The following is a 14,885-nucleotide window of genomic DNA, read 5'->3' as shown; positions in this document are numbered from 1 at the left end:
AATCATGTAGCGGCAACTCAATGCGTCGAGCATGCAGGCATGGTCAAGGGGTTCAGTTGTTGTTTGACCAAACCGGATGGGGAAGACGCATGATCTCAGTCACTTTGACCGGAAGGATTGTCGGTGCCAGATGTGGTGGTTTCATCATCTGAGACGCCGCTGACCTGCTGACATTTTCATGCACTGCACTCTAGAGTTTACAGAGAGTGGTGCAAGAAGAAATCCGGTGAATGGCAGTTCAGTGGGCGATAATGCCTTGTTAATGAGAGGGGTCGGAAGAGAATGGCCGAACTCAGTCGTGTTGACAGGCGGGCCATGAATACTCAGAATAACCCCTCTTCATGACTGGTGTTCATGAGGTCATATCTGGTTGCACAACACGTTAAACTGTGAAGTGGATGAAGACCGTGCCGGGTGTCACTGCTGTCAGCTAAGGAGAGGAGGATGAGGCTACAGCAGACACAGACGGACCCAAACTAGATGATTAAAGATTAGAAAAGCATTGCCCGCTCTGATGAATATCTCGTGCAGATGACGGAGTCAGAATATGACGTTTACAAACAACAGGAATCCATCCTGTTTTGTGTCACTTGGCACATGCTCCTGCCGGTGTAATTTTTTGAGGGAATATTTTTTTTTCCCTTGGCATCACTTGAGCACCATTTGAAAGTCGCAGTGTACCTCAGCGCTGTTGCTGACCATGTGCATCTCTTTATGGCCACAGTCGACCCATTTTCCATTGGCTCCTAGCAGGATAATGCACCAAGTCGTAAAGCACCCATCATCCGAAGCTGGCTCTGACAACATAGCAGTGGCTTCGGTGGACTCTAATGGCCTGCGTAATCGCCAGATCTCAATCCAATAGAGCCCCGTTTGGATGAGGTGGAATGGGAGGCGCACGTCTCCAACGTGGAGTCAACAAATCTGCAAGGCACTGCGGGATGCTAAAGAGTCAGCATGGACCAAAATCCCTACGTAGCTAACGTGAATCCATGTTGGGAAGAATTGAGGCGGTTTTGGAGGCGAAGGGGGCCCTACTCCGTACTAGATTGGTGTACCTAATAAAGTAGCTGCTTTTTTCCCCCCCCATCTGCACCTGTTTTGCTGTAACTCTGTACGGCGTGAATGCGTCGTAACATTACCGCGCAAATTAACAAGGTTAAATCTCTGAAATAATCGTACCTGACGATTTGAAACAATTTTTTTTTTTTACATTTTCCCTCTTTTTCTCTCCAATTGCACCCATCCAATTACCCCACTCTTCTTAGGCATCCTGGCTGCTGCTGCACCCCCTCTGCCAATCCAGGGAGGGCTGCAGACTACCACATGCCTCCTCCGATACATGTGGAGTCGCCAGCCGCCTCTTTTCACCTGACAGTGAGGAGTTCCACCAGGGTGACGTAGCGCGTGGGAGGATCACGCTATTCCCCCCAGTCCCCCCCCCCCCCAACAGGCGCCCCAACCGACACATACCCACATCCGGCTTCCCACCTGCAGACACGGCCAGTTGTGTCTGTAGGGACGCCCAACCAAGCTGGAGGTAACATGGGGATTCGAACCGGCGATCCCCGTGTTGGTAGGCAACGGAATAGACCGCTACGCCGCCTGGACGCCCCGAAACAATTTTAATCTGATTCCAAAATAGCCTCATCAATTTGAAAGAGGTCATTTTGATTCAGATGTCACTAGCTATCTCGAGCGCTCTATTTGAAAATGATTAAATAAACGTGACAGTTTTGCATTTCTGAATAAAAATGCGTCGCGTAATTTTTAGAAGATGTGATTTAGGATTTTGTTTTTCCTTACGTGCACATGGGTTGTGGGACGGTTTAATCTGCAGGCGGAAAGTGAGCTCTTTAAAACTCGGCCCGCCCACATCATGCATCATAAATCCAGTCGTTTGTGTTGCACACTGGTGCATGCATTAAAGTATAAAGCCGTTTCCCGGCCACCGCCTACATGTCACTGTCACAGTTTGCCGTCACATTCTGTCATCAAAAGCAGATTCGGTCAAGTTCAAGACATCTGCCCGCCTCAAGGAGTCTGTGGGGTGTTTGTGTTTATGTGTGTGTGTCTGCAGTTGAGTGTGTTTACTCTATTGTAAACCCCTTCAGATAAATCTCTCGTGTTAGATAAGGATACACTAGCATGTCCTTGGTGCTAATGTTCCGAGCAGGTGTTTTGGGCTGGTGTGCAAGATTTATCTATTTGTGTGCTGTGTGTTTGTGAGTGTTTGCAAGTGTGTGTGTGTGTGTGTGTGTATTCATGCCTCTCTGCCTCTGTGAGTGTCAGGGCGCCATCGGACCATGTGCTGATATGGGTTACTGGTCTTGTTCTCTGTGCTGGTTTGGTGTGGGAGTATATTTAGCCAAAGAGCCTTGCCGCTTAAAAATAACCTGCAGCCTGAGTCTGATGCTTGAGAAAAGATGGCTGTCATCTCAGAGGCCTTTCGCACCGCTCCACATCAAATGTGGTTCTGTGCACGCTCCCCCAATCATTACTATTCCCAACACTCTACTCCAATGTTTTGTTTTTTCAAGGTTTTCTGCTGTATCTAAGTGCCGTGTCGAGTGTTATTGTTCAAGTACGATTTCAAACTGTACTGGGAGATGGACTTGCTCACGCACACACATGCAGACATAAAGGCATTTGCTTGCAAACGGAGTTCTGGAGACGCCACGGCAGTGATGAGTCAGCGATCTGGTCCCATCTGCCTAGCCCCTAGACCATCAATCCACTCAGTCTTGTGTGTGTGTGTGTGTGTGCATGCATGATGATATTGATGGCGCCAGTGGTGCCTCTTAAGCTTGTTCTCCTTAAAGAGCTTATTCAGACCTCTTGCCTATAAGCCCTCGCAGACCTGAGCAAAACATCACAGGGTATTGAAAAAGGGGGTGAGTAAACAGGACATCGGTGTTAGGCATGCGATAATTTAAGGCACTGAAATGCATTTGAACAGTGTGAACCATTGCAAGCTGTCTTGAAAGGCGTGCGTCTCCTCATGGAGCTTCATAAAAACGGCCCGCGTGGCTATCATTTGATTGGTATTGATAAAAGGGCATTTTAAGCTGCTGAGTTGATGGCCACATTTTCCCGGCGTGCCTTAAACAAGAGTATTCGTATGTTTGTGTCACAGGCACGCGCTGATCCTGATATTGTATACCGAGCGGGAGCCGGGTTGAGATGGATGTCTCGTCAGAATTTCCCCAGTGCAAAATTCGGACTCCACAAGCCACGTGAGAAAATGTGAGCAATCAAAGTAAAGTCACTAGAATTCCTTCCTCTGTGGTTAAATCCGGTGCTTATTAAGTGCCCATTATGTACGATTACCACTGTCAGCCGGTGCAGGTGATTTAAGGAATCTAAAATCAGACCAAAAACGGCTGTTTCAATCCTCCTCCCACAGTCCAACCCCTCCTTGTCCCAAACAACGCTGCTGCGTACATGCTCCCTCACCGATGATGTGTAACACAACACAAGTGCTAAGGGGGGAAAACACTACTGTAATTAACAGTCAACAGCAGATGGCATCTGTAAGTAATAGTGAGGATGAGATAAAGCAGAGCCTATAGTCACTACAGTGGCTCTTCAAATGTCTCGCTATACACATGTTGGGTAGTGGTCATCTAAGTCCATACCAGCCAGCAGTTGAGCTATGAACACATATATACACACACACACACACACACACACACACACCCCTCTTGCAAATAAGTTTCTCAGTGTTATATACCAACCATTAGAAACACTTTATTTATCATTTTATTTCATGCACTTGCACACATAAAATGAAACGAAACATCGTTTCCTCCAGCCCACAGCAGTGCAACACAAAGACAAAAACACATATCCAAGAACTACAAGAGCACATATATCCAAACTAACACATAGTATATCTAAACTAAAAAAAAAAAATCACTGTCCAAGAGAGCGAATGCCAGGAGGACTGTCGGAACTGCCGGTCCGCATGGGCTAGCAGTTAGCTTAGCCTGCCCCACTTCCGCGTCCTGTCAGACCGCCGTCGGTGTCTCCTCCATGGGCGAAGCTACTGTCGGAGCCGTGGTCCTTGGGCCCACAGGATGCAGCAGACCAGGCTCCCTCGGCCGATCCAACGCCAGCTCTCCCAGCCAGACACCTTCGACACGCCTCCCCGCGCTCCAGACGACGACACTAAGAACACAGTCAAAGCTAGGCGAGGCCGCCACCAGACCGCCTTCGGTGTTATCGAACTACCAGTCTGCATGTGCTAGCAGTTAACTTAGCCTGCCCCGCTTCTGCATCCTGTCAGATCGCCCTCGGTGTGACCTCTTCGGGCACAGCTCCGGGCAGGGCCGTGGTCCCTGGGCCCACAGGACGCAATAGGCCAAGCTCTCCCAGCCATCAAACAAAGACAAACTTAGAAGCAGACGTGGACGAAGACACTGTGTGGGCGGTATTGGGTGAGGCCGCTGCAAATGTGAATTTGCACCGCCATCTTCCCACACCAGAAGCGGGTGTTAAGGCCTATAATTTCATATATTATTATAAGCCTTTTGATGTTGTAATACGATTTGAAATGTTACTGAGCGTTTTGCTTTCATTTGCCCTCCATATCCGCCCCTTTATTCTGCATTTAGCCCAGCAGCAGCTATATAACATGACTGGGGTCCAGACTCAGCCACACCTGTTTGGGTGACTAAACGGGTGGTAAATAGATTCAACGTTCATCCCTCAGCCATTCCATTGGTTGATTCCCCCCCCCCCACCTTATAAAAAGCAAATATCACACAGTCCTAACATAACTTATTACTCTGTTCGTCGTCACGTGTACATTTCAGTGACGATCATGTTTTCTTCTAGGCGTGTTGGTGAGGGTGTTCTTTGTTTTTGCCCCATCCATTACTATTGCCCGTTGAAATCCAATGGCTACCAAAACGGAGCAAGTACATGAAAACCTCACGGGCTTTCTGGAGAGTAATGAAGTGATTTGGTTGTGTGGCTAGATGGATTAAGCTGCACAGATTGATTCACTCAGTCGCAGAAACGTTTCAAGCCTGCATGACGTGACAGAATCATATGAGAGGTGATGAAGGTACGCAGTACCCACGCCGTAAACCCCTCTTCAAACTGATGAGTTTACTCCACCATGTATGTGTGTGTGTGTGTGTGTAATAACCTCTTGATGTGGGCGAGACAGATTTGAGGAACCTGAGTGATTCTCAAGAGATTGTAAACTTCCAGGGATAAGCAGCATGGGTTATGAGACAGGGCAGATGCAGAGAGTATGAGAGAGAGAGAGGGATGGAGGGAGAGGTCCAGCTGCAGATTGGAGCCATGTGGTAATGCAGAGGATTAGCAGAGGCATTCTGTCAACTCAAAATCCCTCCATTCTCTGTTTTAATCCCACCACTGGATCAAGGACACTCACCTCCTGAGACCGTGTTTGTGTGTGTGTGTGCATGTGTGTGTGTGTGTGTGTGCATGCGTTACACAAATGATTGTCTTCATTTGTGTAAGCACGGCATGTTCAGAGATGCCTGTTACGTGTATGTGCCCCCTTGTGTGAATGAGAGGGAAATGATGAGTATGGGTGAGCGCGCTTTAATGCGTGACTGCTGTGCACTCAGGCATGCGTGTGTTGGGAGAGAGGGGAGAGGGCGTGTGTGTGTGCTTTTACATGCATGCTTGTAATTTTGGCACAAGTGCCTCTTAACAGCACCATGCTCAGAGCTGCCCTTTGCTTGGAGCTATTTATAAAATCAGCACAGATGTGTGTGAGCGTGTTAGTGTGAGCATGTTTCACTCCATGTGTGTGTTTGCGTGGCAGGTTTAGTTTTGCAGTATTGCGTGTGACCAGAGCAGAAATGTCAGGGCCCTCTAGATCAGTGTTTCTCAACCCAGTCCTCAAGGAACCCCTATCCTGCATATTTTCTTTGCAACCTTGAATAGGTACCTGTTTGTAGTTATTCAACCAATCAGCAATGAATTTTGTCAGACGTTGCACACCTTGCATAATTAAGTGCTGCGAGATGATTGGTCGAGTAAGTACAAGCAGGGCTACCTATGCAGGCTTACAATGAAAATCTGCAGGATAGGGGTTCCTTGAGGCCTGGGTTGAGAAACACTGCTCTAGATATTCTAAAAAAAAAACATTGGAAATCTCATCAGTTCTAATTTTATTTCATGAATTCATAATTTGCAACATTTAACAAAATGTTCCTGAGGAAATAAACCCTTCAGAACTGCCTATTCATTTTGTGTTGGAATGTGAAGGGTTAAAGAAAAGCACCGGCTTCAGAAGGCCCTATCGGAATGTTGCTGCCTCCGCAGTTGCTAGGAAGAAAACGCTGTACCTTCGGCTCTGTGATTGGCTGTAATTTTACAGAGGTCCGAGCGACGCTAATTCAGTGAGAGTGAATTCAAGCGACAGTAAAAATGAGCGGTCGTATCTTACCTGTAAATGAGTGGGCTTTGTTAATGCTAACTCTTTGACAAGTTCGCCCGCTGCGGGGGAACACGAATTACAAGCTAGCGAGAGAAAAAAACAAAACAAAAAAAAAACCGCCGATCCGAGAAGCTAGCTAGCTTAGCTAGCCCGTCGGTTCACGATGGAAGCCGCGAGTAATGGTACGCTAGCGAAGACGTCGTTGGGAATGTGTTATCCACGCTGTCTTCACGATTAACCTTTTTTTTTATGAAAAGTTGGAGTTAATCGGCAAAGCAAGACCTACACCAGAGCCTAGTTTGGTACGTTATTTAAAATCTCACGGGGCCACCGTGCTGGCCGCCGCTGCCACTGTTGTTCTATGTGAGAGTGTCTTTGGGAAAACGGCCATTATGCAGAATTACCGGTCAGTCCGTAACTATGGCAACGCCTTATGCACATCCACGCTGTGCTAATCTTATGCTATTATTCATAAACAATAATGCTTTTCTTTTGGTGATAGCTCACTTTCTCCATGCCGTTTGCTCATCGCATTGCTAAGGCTGGACTAGCATCTCAATTTTGGTTTCAGAGCTGGAATTGTCATGGAACCTTTGCAGTACCATAGGAGAGGACACAGTAAACTAGGCTCGTACTTTGCCCCCCCCCCCCCCCGACCAGGGAGGGGTGGTCAGAGGGCCAAGGTTAAAGAGTCACGATTTGACAGCCTGCTTTTGTTCTTCTTACTCCACGGTAAGTCTGTGTTGAATCATCTAGGAACCTATAAGAGGAATGTCACCTGGAGCGCCTCTCTCATTATGAAATCTTGTGGGAAGATGGTGAAGGATGTGCTTCTGAACACAGTGCAGGCAAATTTGGACCCGCTCCAGTCTGCTTACGGGTCAGGCAGGGGTGTTGATGATACGGCAGGCACCCTATTAAACATGATCCTGGCACATCTAGTAGTGCGACTAGTTTTTATTGATTTTTCCTCCGCTTTTAATTGTATCCAGCCTCACATTTTAGCAAGAAGGTTAGAGAGCATCCACAACATTGATCCTGCCCTGATTTGTTGGCTGATGGATTTCTTAACTGAAAGGTCTGTGTGTGATGGTTAATGGCGTTTTATCAGATGCCCTTTTTTCTTATACCACATCGCCTAAGGGGTGCATCCTCTCTTCTGTTTTGTCTTGTACACTAACACGTCCCAAAGCCAATATGTGAGGCATCATATCATTACATTTGCTGACGATTCTGTCTCTTCATAGCAGTGATTACCCTGATCGTGGCCCTGTAGTGGCCGAATTCATGGACTGGTGCAAGTCGTCCTTCTTGGACATCAACGTGTCCAAAACTAAAGAGATGACAACAGATTTTAGGAAGAATCCTACGGTCATCTCTCCTGTGGTGATTAATGATCAGGCTGTGGACTTTGTTCAGCAGTTCAAATGTCTTGGCACTGTAATTGATGACAAGCTGACCTTCGAGCTTCACGTGGATGCTGTGTGTAGAGAAGCCCATCAGCGCATGTACTTTCATCATAAGTGTCAAAGTTTTAACATGGGTAATACCTTCATGAAAATGTTTCATTCCTGTTTTTTTGGGACGGCGGATTTTTTCCCCACTTTTTCTCCCTAATTGTACTTGGCCAATTACCCCACTCCACCGAGCTAGCCAAAGAAATGACTGATAGTTGATTTATAACGTAGCTGTGTACAGTGATGAGCAATGTGTTAACAGTGAGACAGTTGGTAAGGAAGAAGGCCATAATTGAAATGCGCTGAATGTTTTTCAGTTTGGTTTCGGTGTCTGCTGAAGAACCACACAGTGACGTACCGTCTAATCCTTGCTTATGGATTCCCTGTTTCAACGGTATGGTGGCTCTAGCTGTGTCGCTTCTCTCACTCTCTCTTTCATCTCCTGTTCTCCCTCATTTCCTCCTCCTCCTCCTCTGCTCCTATCTGTTTCCTGTACTGTATCTTACATGCAGTCTCTATTTCACTCACACTCTTGTCCCCCTCGGTCCTTTCTCACGCTCTGTCAAACACCTTTCAGTGCCCTCTCCACCTCCATCTGCCGACTGTCTCTCTCTCTTCTCCTTCTCTCTCTACTCTCTCTTTTCAGCTGTTCTCTCTTTTCTGTTGCTCACACACTTCACGCACTGCTCCCTCGCTGTCTCAATACTGCTTCTCATTTCTCTCCTTCTGTCTCTCCAATACCGGCCTCAGTGCCTTTCTGTCATCTCTGTCTCTGTCTCTGTCTCTCTCTCTCTCTCTCTCTCTCTCTCCCCCGATCGGTTCTGTCCCACCATGTTACTGTTTTCAGGAGCAAGGTTTTACACGGCTAATTTTGATACCACTCCCTGGGGACAGTGTGCGCTCGACCACGTGTGTGTGTGAGAGAGAGAGATGGAGATGGCGAGAGTTATCTAAAGGGAGATGTAGCGGTTGGGAGAGTGAGCAAGCAAGTGTCTTTGAGAAAGAAGGAGAAAGGTGTTGGTATGAGGGAGAGAGATGGAGAGAGAGGAGGTGCGACAGGAGGGAAGACAGGTAGCTCAGAAATAAATACAACTGAACTGTCTTACATTACTGCAGGTGACAGACCGACAGATTCAAGATGGAGATAAGATTCTATTTCCTCTCAGCTTCAGACATTCAGGAAGTGCTTTAAAAATCCATAATAAATAGATAGATAGATAGATGGATGGATGGATAGAGAGACGGAAATGTCACAGGAGAATAAAACGTGTGGGAACTCGTGTGAGTGTAAATGCTCTCTGGGAGTAATTAACAGATGCATTTGAAGTTTCTCTTCACACACAGGAAATCGAGCAGGGCTCCATCTCTCAGTTATTGTTGCTTTCAGCTGAAAACCTCATGTCAACCCAACGTCAGCTTTTGAAGCGTTAGAACCCCCCCCCCCCACACACACACACATACACACACACACACATACACAAAAAAGGGGGTTCTTTCTTCTGTCCAGCGTTCGTTTTTGCTGTCACGGAGTGAGTTTTAAGTCGGTCTTTTAGCTGTGGTGTCGGATTTCAAGCAGCAAAAGTGGGCCTAATATTTTTTGCACAATGGTGGCAATATCATTAATATTATTTTTCAAGGTCTTTTAAACCTTGAGCGGACAGTAAAAAAAAAGAAGATTAGAATAAGGAAATGACTCCGGGTCTCACCGGGCGATACCCGGTATCGATCGCTGTTCATACTAAACATATATCTTTACATGGCAGCTATATGACCATGAAATATTGATCATCCCCTCCCTTCTTGTCTTCCTCCCCCTTTTTTCTCACTCACTTTCACTCCACCCTCCCTCCCCACCCTCTCTCTCTCTCTCTCTCTCTCTCTCTCTCTCTCTCTCTCTCTCTCTCTCTCTCTCTCTCTCCAATAGGTCTCCAACCTCCCTCCACTCTTCTCCCTGCGGATGGTGGGATCATTCTCTCATCATCCCCTCCTGTCCGAGCAGAAGAGTGAAGAGCAGCAGGATCGCCCGCCCGCCCTCTCTCTCTCCTCCTCCCCCGGTCTCGCCATCTCTCCTTCCCTTTCTATCCTTTTCACAGTGGGTCTCTTAACAAGGAGCCTTCGTGATTCAGTATCTACTCAAGTGCCCTTTAGCAAGATAGTCACAACCCATGAGCTCCAACAGTGTTGAATGGACTGTACCACTTGCTAAGTAGTTGTGTTTAAAAACTGTGTGGGGATCAAAGGTTGGAGTAGAGTCGACTACGGTGATTAATTCCCCTTTTCAGTGGCAACCAAGATGTATTCTCTCCTAAACCTGATATAAATGACTTTTCCAGTTCTCAGATTGGCTTCCTGATCGTCAACGACACTGCTTTTGAAACAGAGTGAGAACGTTGGTTAAACTCCGACCTGCCTGATCTTTGGCCAGCACCAGGAGGAGGGGGAGGGGCACTAAATAGCGGCTTATGGACTATTGAGAACTCCAAAGTGCCTTGCTCAAAGGATTGCCAGAGTTGAAGAGCAGGCCACTGAGTAAACAAAAAAGACGGCTCTCCCTCCGTCAGCTCTTTGAACCGTTTTCAAAAGAAAAGAAAGGTGCCTCACTCAAGCCTGGGAATTGACAGTGTGAATGCTTATCGCCCACGCCTGGCTGTGGAAATAAGCAGAGAGACAGAGTGTTATCTCTTTCCCAGTCTGTGCATTTGTCAATCCATCCATCCATCCATCCCTTGGTCCCTCATTGGTGGCTTCAAAGCTACATGAGGCTCCTGTAGATACATCCAGCTGAGCAGGCTGGGGCTACCTGCATAGGTCTCTCTATCTCTCTCTGTCTCTATCTGTCTCCTGCATTAACCATTCGCCCCTCCCTCACAACGGCTCTCCTCCCTCCCCGCCCCCGCCCCCCCCACCATCAACACCACCATCCCCATCCCTGCCCCTCTCCTCCAGTTTTTGCCCCAACTCCCCCCACCTCTCCGCCGGTTACTATGGCGACCACCGCAAGCAGTGCTGCCTCTGCTCCATCTACTTCCTCCTCCTCTTCCATCTCACCTTCATCCTCGGCGGCAGCCAACGGCAGCGCCCGGGAGCATCTGCTGGCTGTGCGACGTCGGAACCCACACGCGCGGCCATACACCCTCGGCCCCGAGAACCTCCGCAGCCTGTCGGCGCAGAGCGCAGGCAGGCCCTCCTTCTGCCTCCCTCCTTCTTCCTCGTCCCTGTCATCATCACGCTCACCGCCCATGACGACGGCCCAACCAGAGGCGGGGATGGGGCTGCAACGGGCCAATAGCGACACGGACCTGGTGACGTCAGAGAGCCGCTCATCACTGACGGCGTCCACATACCAGCTGACCCTGGGCCACGCCCACCTGGTCATCTCCTGGGACATCAAGGAGGAAGTTGATGCCACCGACTGGATCGGCCTGTACCACATCGGTGAGCATGAGCCACACTTATGAATGAAGACATCTTGCATTTGCACACACACACACGCACACACACACACTAAAGTAAAAGTTTGGAGGGGTTGCATCATAACTGTCAAATCTTTTTTTTTTGATTGTTTATTTTTTTTTATATTTCTAAACAAATGTCAGTTCTTTTTCTGTTCTCGTTAGCTTAGTTATTTCAGATTTGTTTATACTACCTATACATTAAGTAAGGATGGACAGATTTTTATGATGAGCTATGCAAGCGTATAGTCCTCCCTGGTTGTCTGCCTGTCTCTCTGTCTGTCTTGTCTCTGTCAGTCCAGTGTTACCCCTAGAATTTTTTCAGGCCTGGTGGTACGTACCGAAAAAAAACCCCTAAACAGACGAGGCACGCAGGATGGCATATCATACAATGGGTATTTCCAACCAAGCAATCTGATTGGTCAACTAGACATTTAGAATGTTATCAAATCAGCATGACAGCGCACCTAGGCATGCTGTTGTGCCTCATCACTATAAATATTACTCCGCCATTGATTAGAACTATACATATTTCCATGGCAACGTAAGAGAAAATGGTGGCGCAATATGTTACGCACCAGCCAAGGAAACGTCGGGCCTGTGGAGGCCAGCCCCTCAAACAGCTCTGCAGCGTCACCTGCTGAATAGATGGCAGAGATCCAGCATGGGCTTTTGTTCTTTTAATGGTAATATGCAAATCAGTTTCTACAAACAGCCCCTCCTTGATTGATTACAGTAATCTAAATGGCATCGCCTAATAAATCTGAAATATTTTTTGTTCTTTATTTCAAAGGTAACTTAGACAACCCGAAAAGCTTGATTAGCAAAAAGCCACCCAAAAATTGGTTGTTGAGATAACGCTAGCAATTTTTTTTTGGAGAGCAAATTACCCCACAATATGAATACATTTTGCTTATATCTTTTATTTTGTCAGTAATCGTTGTATAATCCCAATATTACATGAGAGGGTGTGCTTTACCATCATTATTGGCACGTCAGTGATGCTTACGTATCTCCGCGCAAGCGCCTCGGTCCTGACCGCATCAGTGTCGTGCCAATAGTGAGGGGTAAAGCACACTCTCTCGTGTAATATTGCTTAACTGGCATGGTCAGCTGTGGTTAGGCTCTGCAGGTTTTGGAGAAAAACTTTATATATTTTGCTGTCCGTCCCCCACGTTAGAGCTTTTTCTCTTTTTAGGCAGCGCCATGCTCACGTAAGCTAACCATATGCTCTCCCTCTCACGACGCAGTAATTTAAAGGGATTCTTATAGCAGTGGCCCTCACATTGCATTAAGTGTTTTCCCCACCCTTTTTCTCCCCAATTGTACCCGGCCAATTACCCCACTCTTCCGAGCCATCCCGATCGCTGCTCCACCCCGTCTGCTGATCTGGGGAGGGCTGCAGACTACCACATGCCTCCTCCGGTACATGTGGAGTCGCCAGTCACTTCTTTTCACCTGACAGTGAGGAGTTTGACCAGGGAGACGTAGCGCGTGGGAGGATCATGCTATTCCCCCCAGTCCCCCCCCCCCGATTGGGCGGCCCGACCGACCAGAGGAGGCGCTAGTGCAGCGACCAGGACACATACCCGCATCCAGCTTCCCACCCGCAGACACGGCCAATTGTGTCTGTAGGGGCGTCCGACCAAGCCGGAGGCAACACGGGGATTCGAACCGGGATCCCCGTGTTGGTAGGCAACGGAATAGACTGCCAAGCTGCCCGGACGCCCTCTGCATTAAGTGTTTCTCAGGCAACAACACAGAGGTTGACTCACGTTTTGGAGCAGTGGCACACAGAGGCTCCCAAACGCAAATGATTATTGATTTCCGAGTGTTATTTTTGGCATTCAAAAAAGGATTTTATTTTGGCCAGGCGAGGGGGGTGGGGGTTCTCATTGGCCTGGTGGCCTGCCAGGCCGGTGCAATTATAGGAGAAACACTGCTGTCTTTTGGCCTGCTGATGAACGTCGTACTTGTTTTTCCATGCGTCCTCTTATCTGTTTGTGTGTCTCATCTTTTCGCTGTCTGCCAGCCCACGGATCTGTGTGGTAGTTTGACATGAACTGCTAAAGCCCAGAGATAAGTAAGCGCTGTGGCAGCAGAGGTTGTGACTTGTAACTCATCTCTTGAAGGTTACAGTATTACATCAGCACCACTCATGCTACATTAGCAGGCTGGAGGATTTTGTGTGTGTGTGTGCGCGCGTGTGTTTGAAAGAGAGTGAAGAGTGATTTGATGAAAAATAATGTTGAGTCAGCATCAGTACCGCATAAGTAAGATTCATCTCCTGTTTCACACACACTCAGACACACTCACTCATCCCTTCTCTCTCTCGCTCTCTCTCTCTCTCGCTTGCTCTCTCAAACACACACACAAGGTTATTATAGTTAACTAAAACTAAGCTATAAACTAAAACTAGGTGTGAAAAAGACATTTGAGTTAACTGAAATAAAAATAAAAAGTAGACTTTAGAAAAAACAAAAACTGGCTGTCCAGGTAGCGTAGCAGTCTATTCTGTTGCCTACCAACATGGGGGTCAGCGGTTTGAATCCCTGTGTTACCTTCGACTTGGTCGGGCATCCCAACAGACACGATTGGTCGTGTCTGCGGGTGGGAAGCCGGATGTGGGTATGTGTCCTGGTTGCTGCACTAGCGCCTCCTCTGGTCGGTCGTGGTACCTGTTCGGGGTGGAAGGGGGAACTGGGGGGAATAGCGTGATCCTCCCACGCGTTACGTCCCCCTGGCGAAACTCCTCACTGTCAGGTGAAGGGAAGCAGCTGGCGACTCCACATATATCGGAGGAGGCATGTGGTAGTCTGCAGCCCTCCCTGGATCAGCAGAGGGGACGGAGCAGCGACCGGGACGGCTCCGTGGAGTGGGGTAATTGGCCAAGTACAATTAGGGAGAAAAAGCGAGAAAAATCAAAAGCAAAAAAAACAAAACAAAAAAACTAACTGAAACGATATTGTGTACTTACAAAACTAACCAAAATAAAATAAAAATATGTTGAAAATGTCTTTAGTTTTACTTTGTCAATTTGGTCAAATTTGTCAACACAACAAGCATGAGGAGGCATTGGTGCATATGTTTACTGAGTCACTTCTTAAATCTTGCTCCTGACCAATACCCCCCATATTATAATCCATCCATCCATTATCTAAACCGCTTATCCTGCTCTCAGGGTCGCGGGGATCCTGGAGCTTATCTCAGCAGTCATTGGGCGGCAGGCAGGGAGACACCCTGGACAGGCCTCCAGGCCATCACAGGGCTGACACATTCACACAGACACACACACATTCACACCTAGGGACAATTTAGTACGGCCGATTCAGCTGACCTACATGTCTTTGGACTGTGGGAGGAAACCCACACAGACACGGGGAGAACATGCAAACTCCACACAGAGGACGACCCAGGACCACCCCCAAGGTTGGACAACCCCGGGACTTGAACCTTGGACTGCGCCGCTGCCGCCGTGCCCCAATACTAAAACTAATAAAAACTAAACTAAAAATTTTGAAACAATAAAAATGAAAAGAGCAAACCCACTCT

At 47.7% G+C, this 14,885-nt stretch overlaps 1 protein-coding gene across 2 annotated transcripts in view; it reads left to right on the top strand.

The window, feature by feature from the left end:
• Nucleotides 1-14,885, top strand: part of LOC130131346 (E3 ubiquitin-protein ligase HECW2-like) — a 59,909-nt gene that overhangs the window by 1,896 nt on the left and 43,128 nt on the right. The window contains exons 2-3 of one of the 2 annotated variants that reach the window (XM_056301006.1): nt 3,137-3,246; nt 9,806-11,316. In XM_056301006.1, coding sequence (XP_056156981.1) covers nt 10,866-11,316 — 451 coding nt within the window. In that variant the 5' untranslated portion in view covers nt 3,137-3,246; nt 9,806-10,865. The remainder of the gene's footprint in view (nt 1-3,136; nt 3,247-9,805; nt 11,317-14,885) is intronic. The other variant, XM_056301007.1, reaches the window with a different exon arrangement.

Source organism: Lampris incognitus, chromosome 21 (genome assembly GCF_029633865.1).
Source record: "Lampris incognitus isolate fLamInc1 chromosome 21, fLamInc1.hap2, whole genome shotgun sequence".
Lineage (NCBI taxonomy): Eukaryota > Metazoa > Chordata > Actinopteri > Lampriformes > Lampridae > Lampris > Lampris incognitus.
This window is presented reverse-complemented; position numbering and strand designations above follow the sequence as displayed.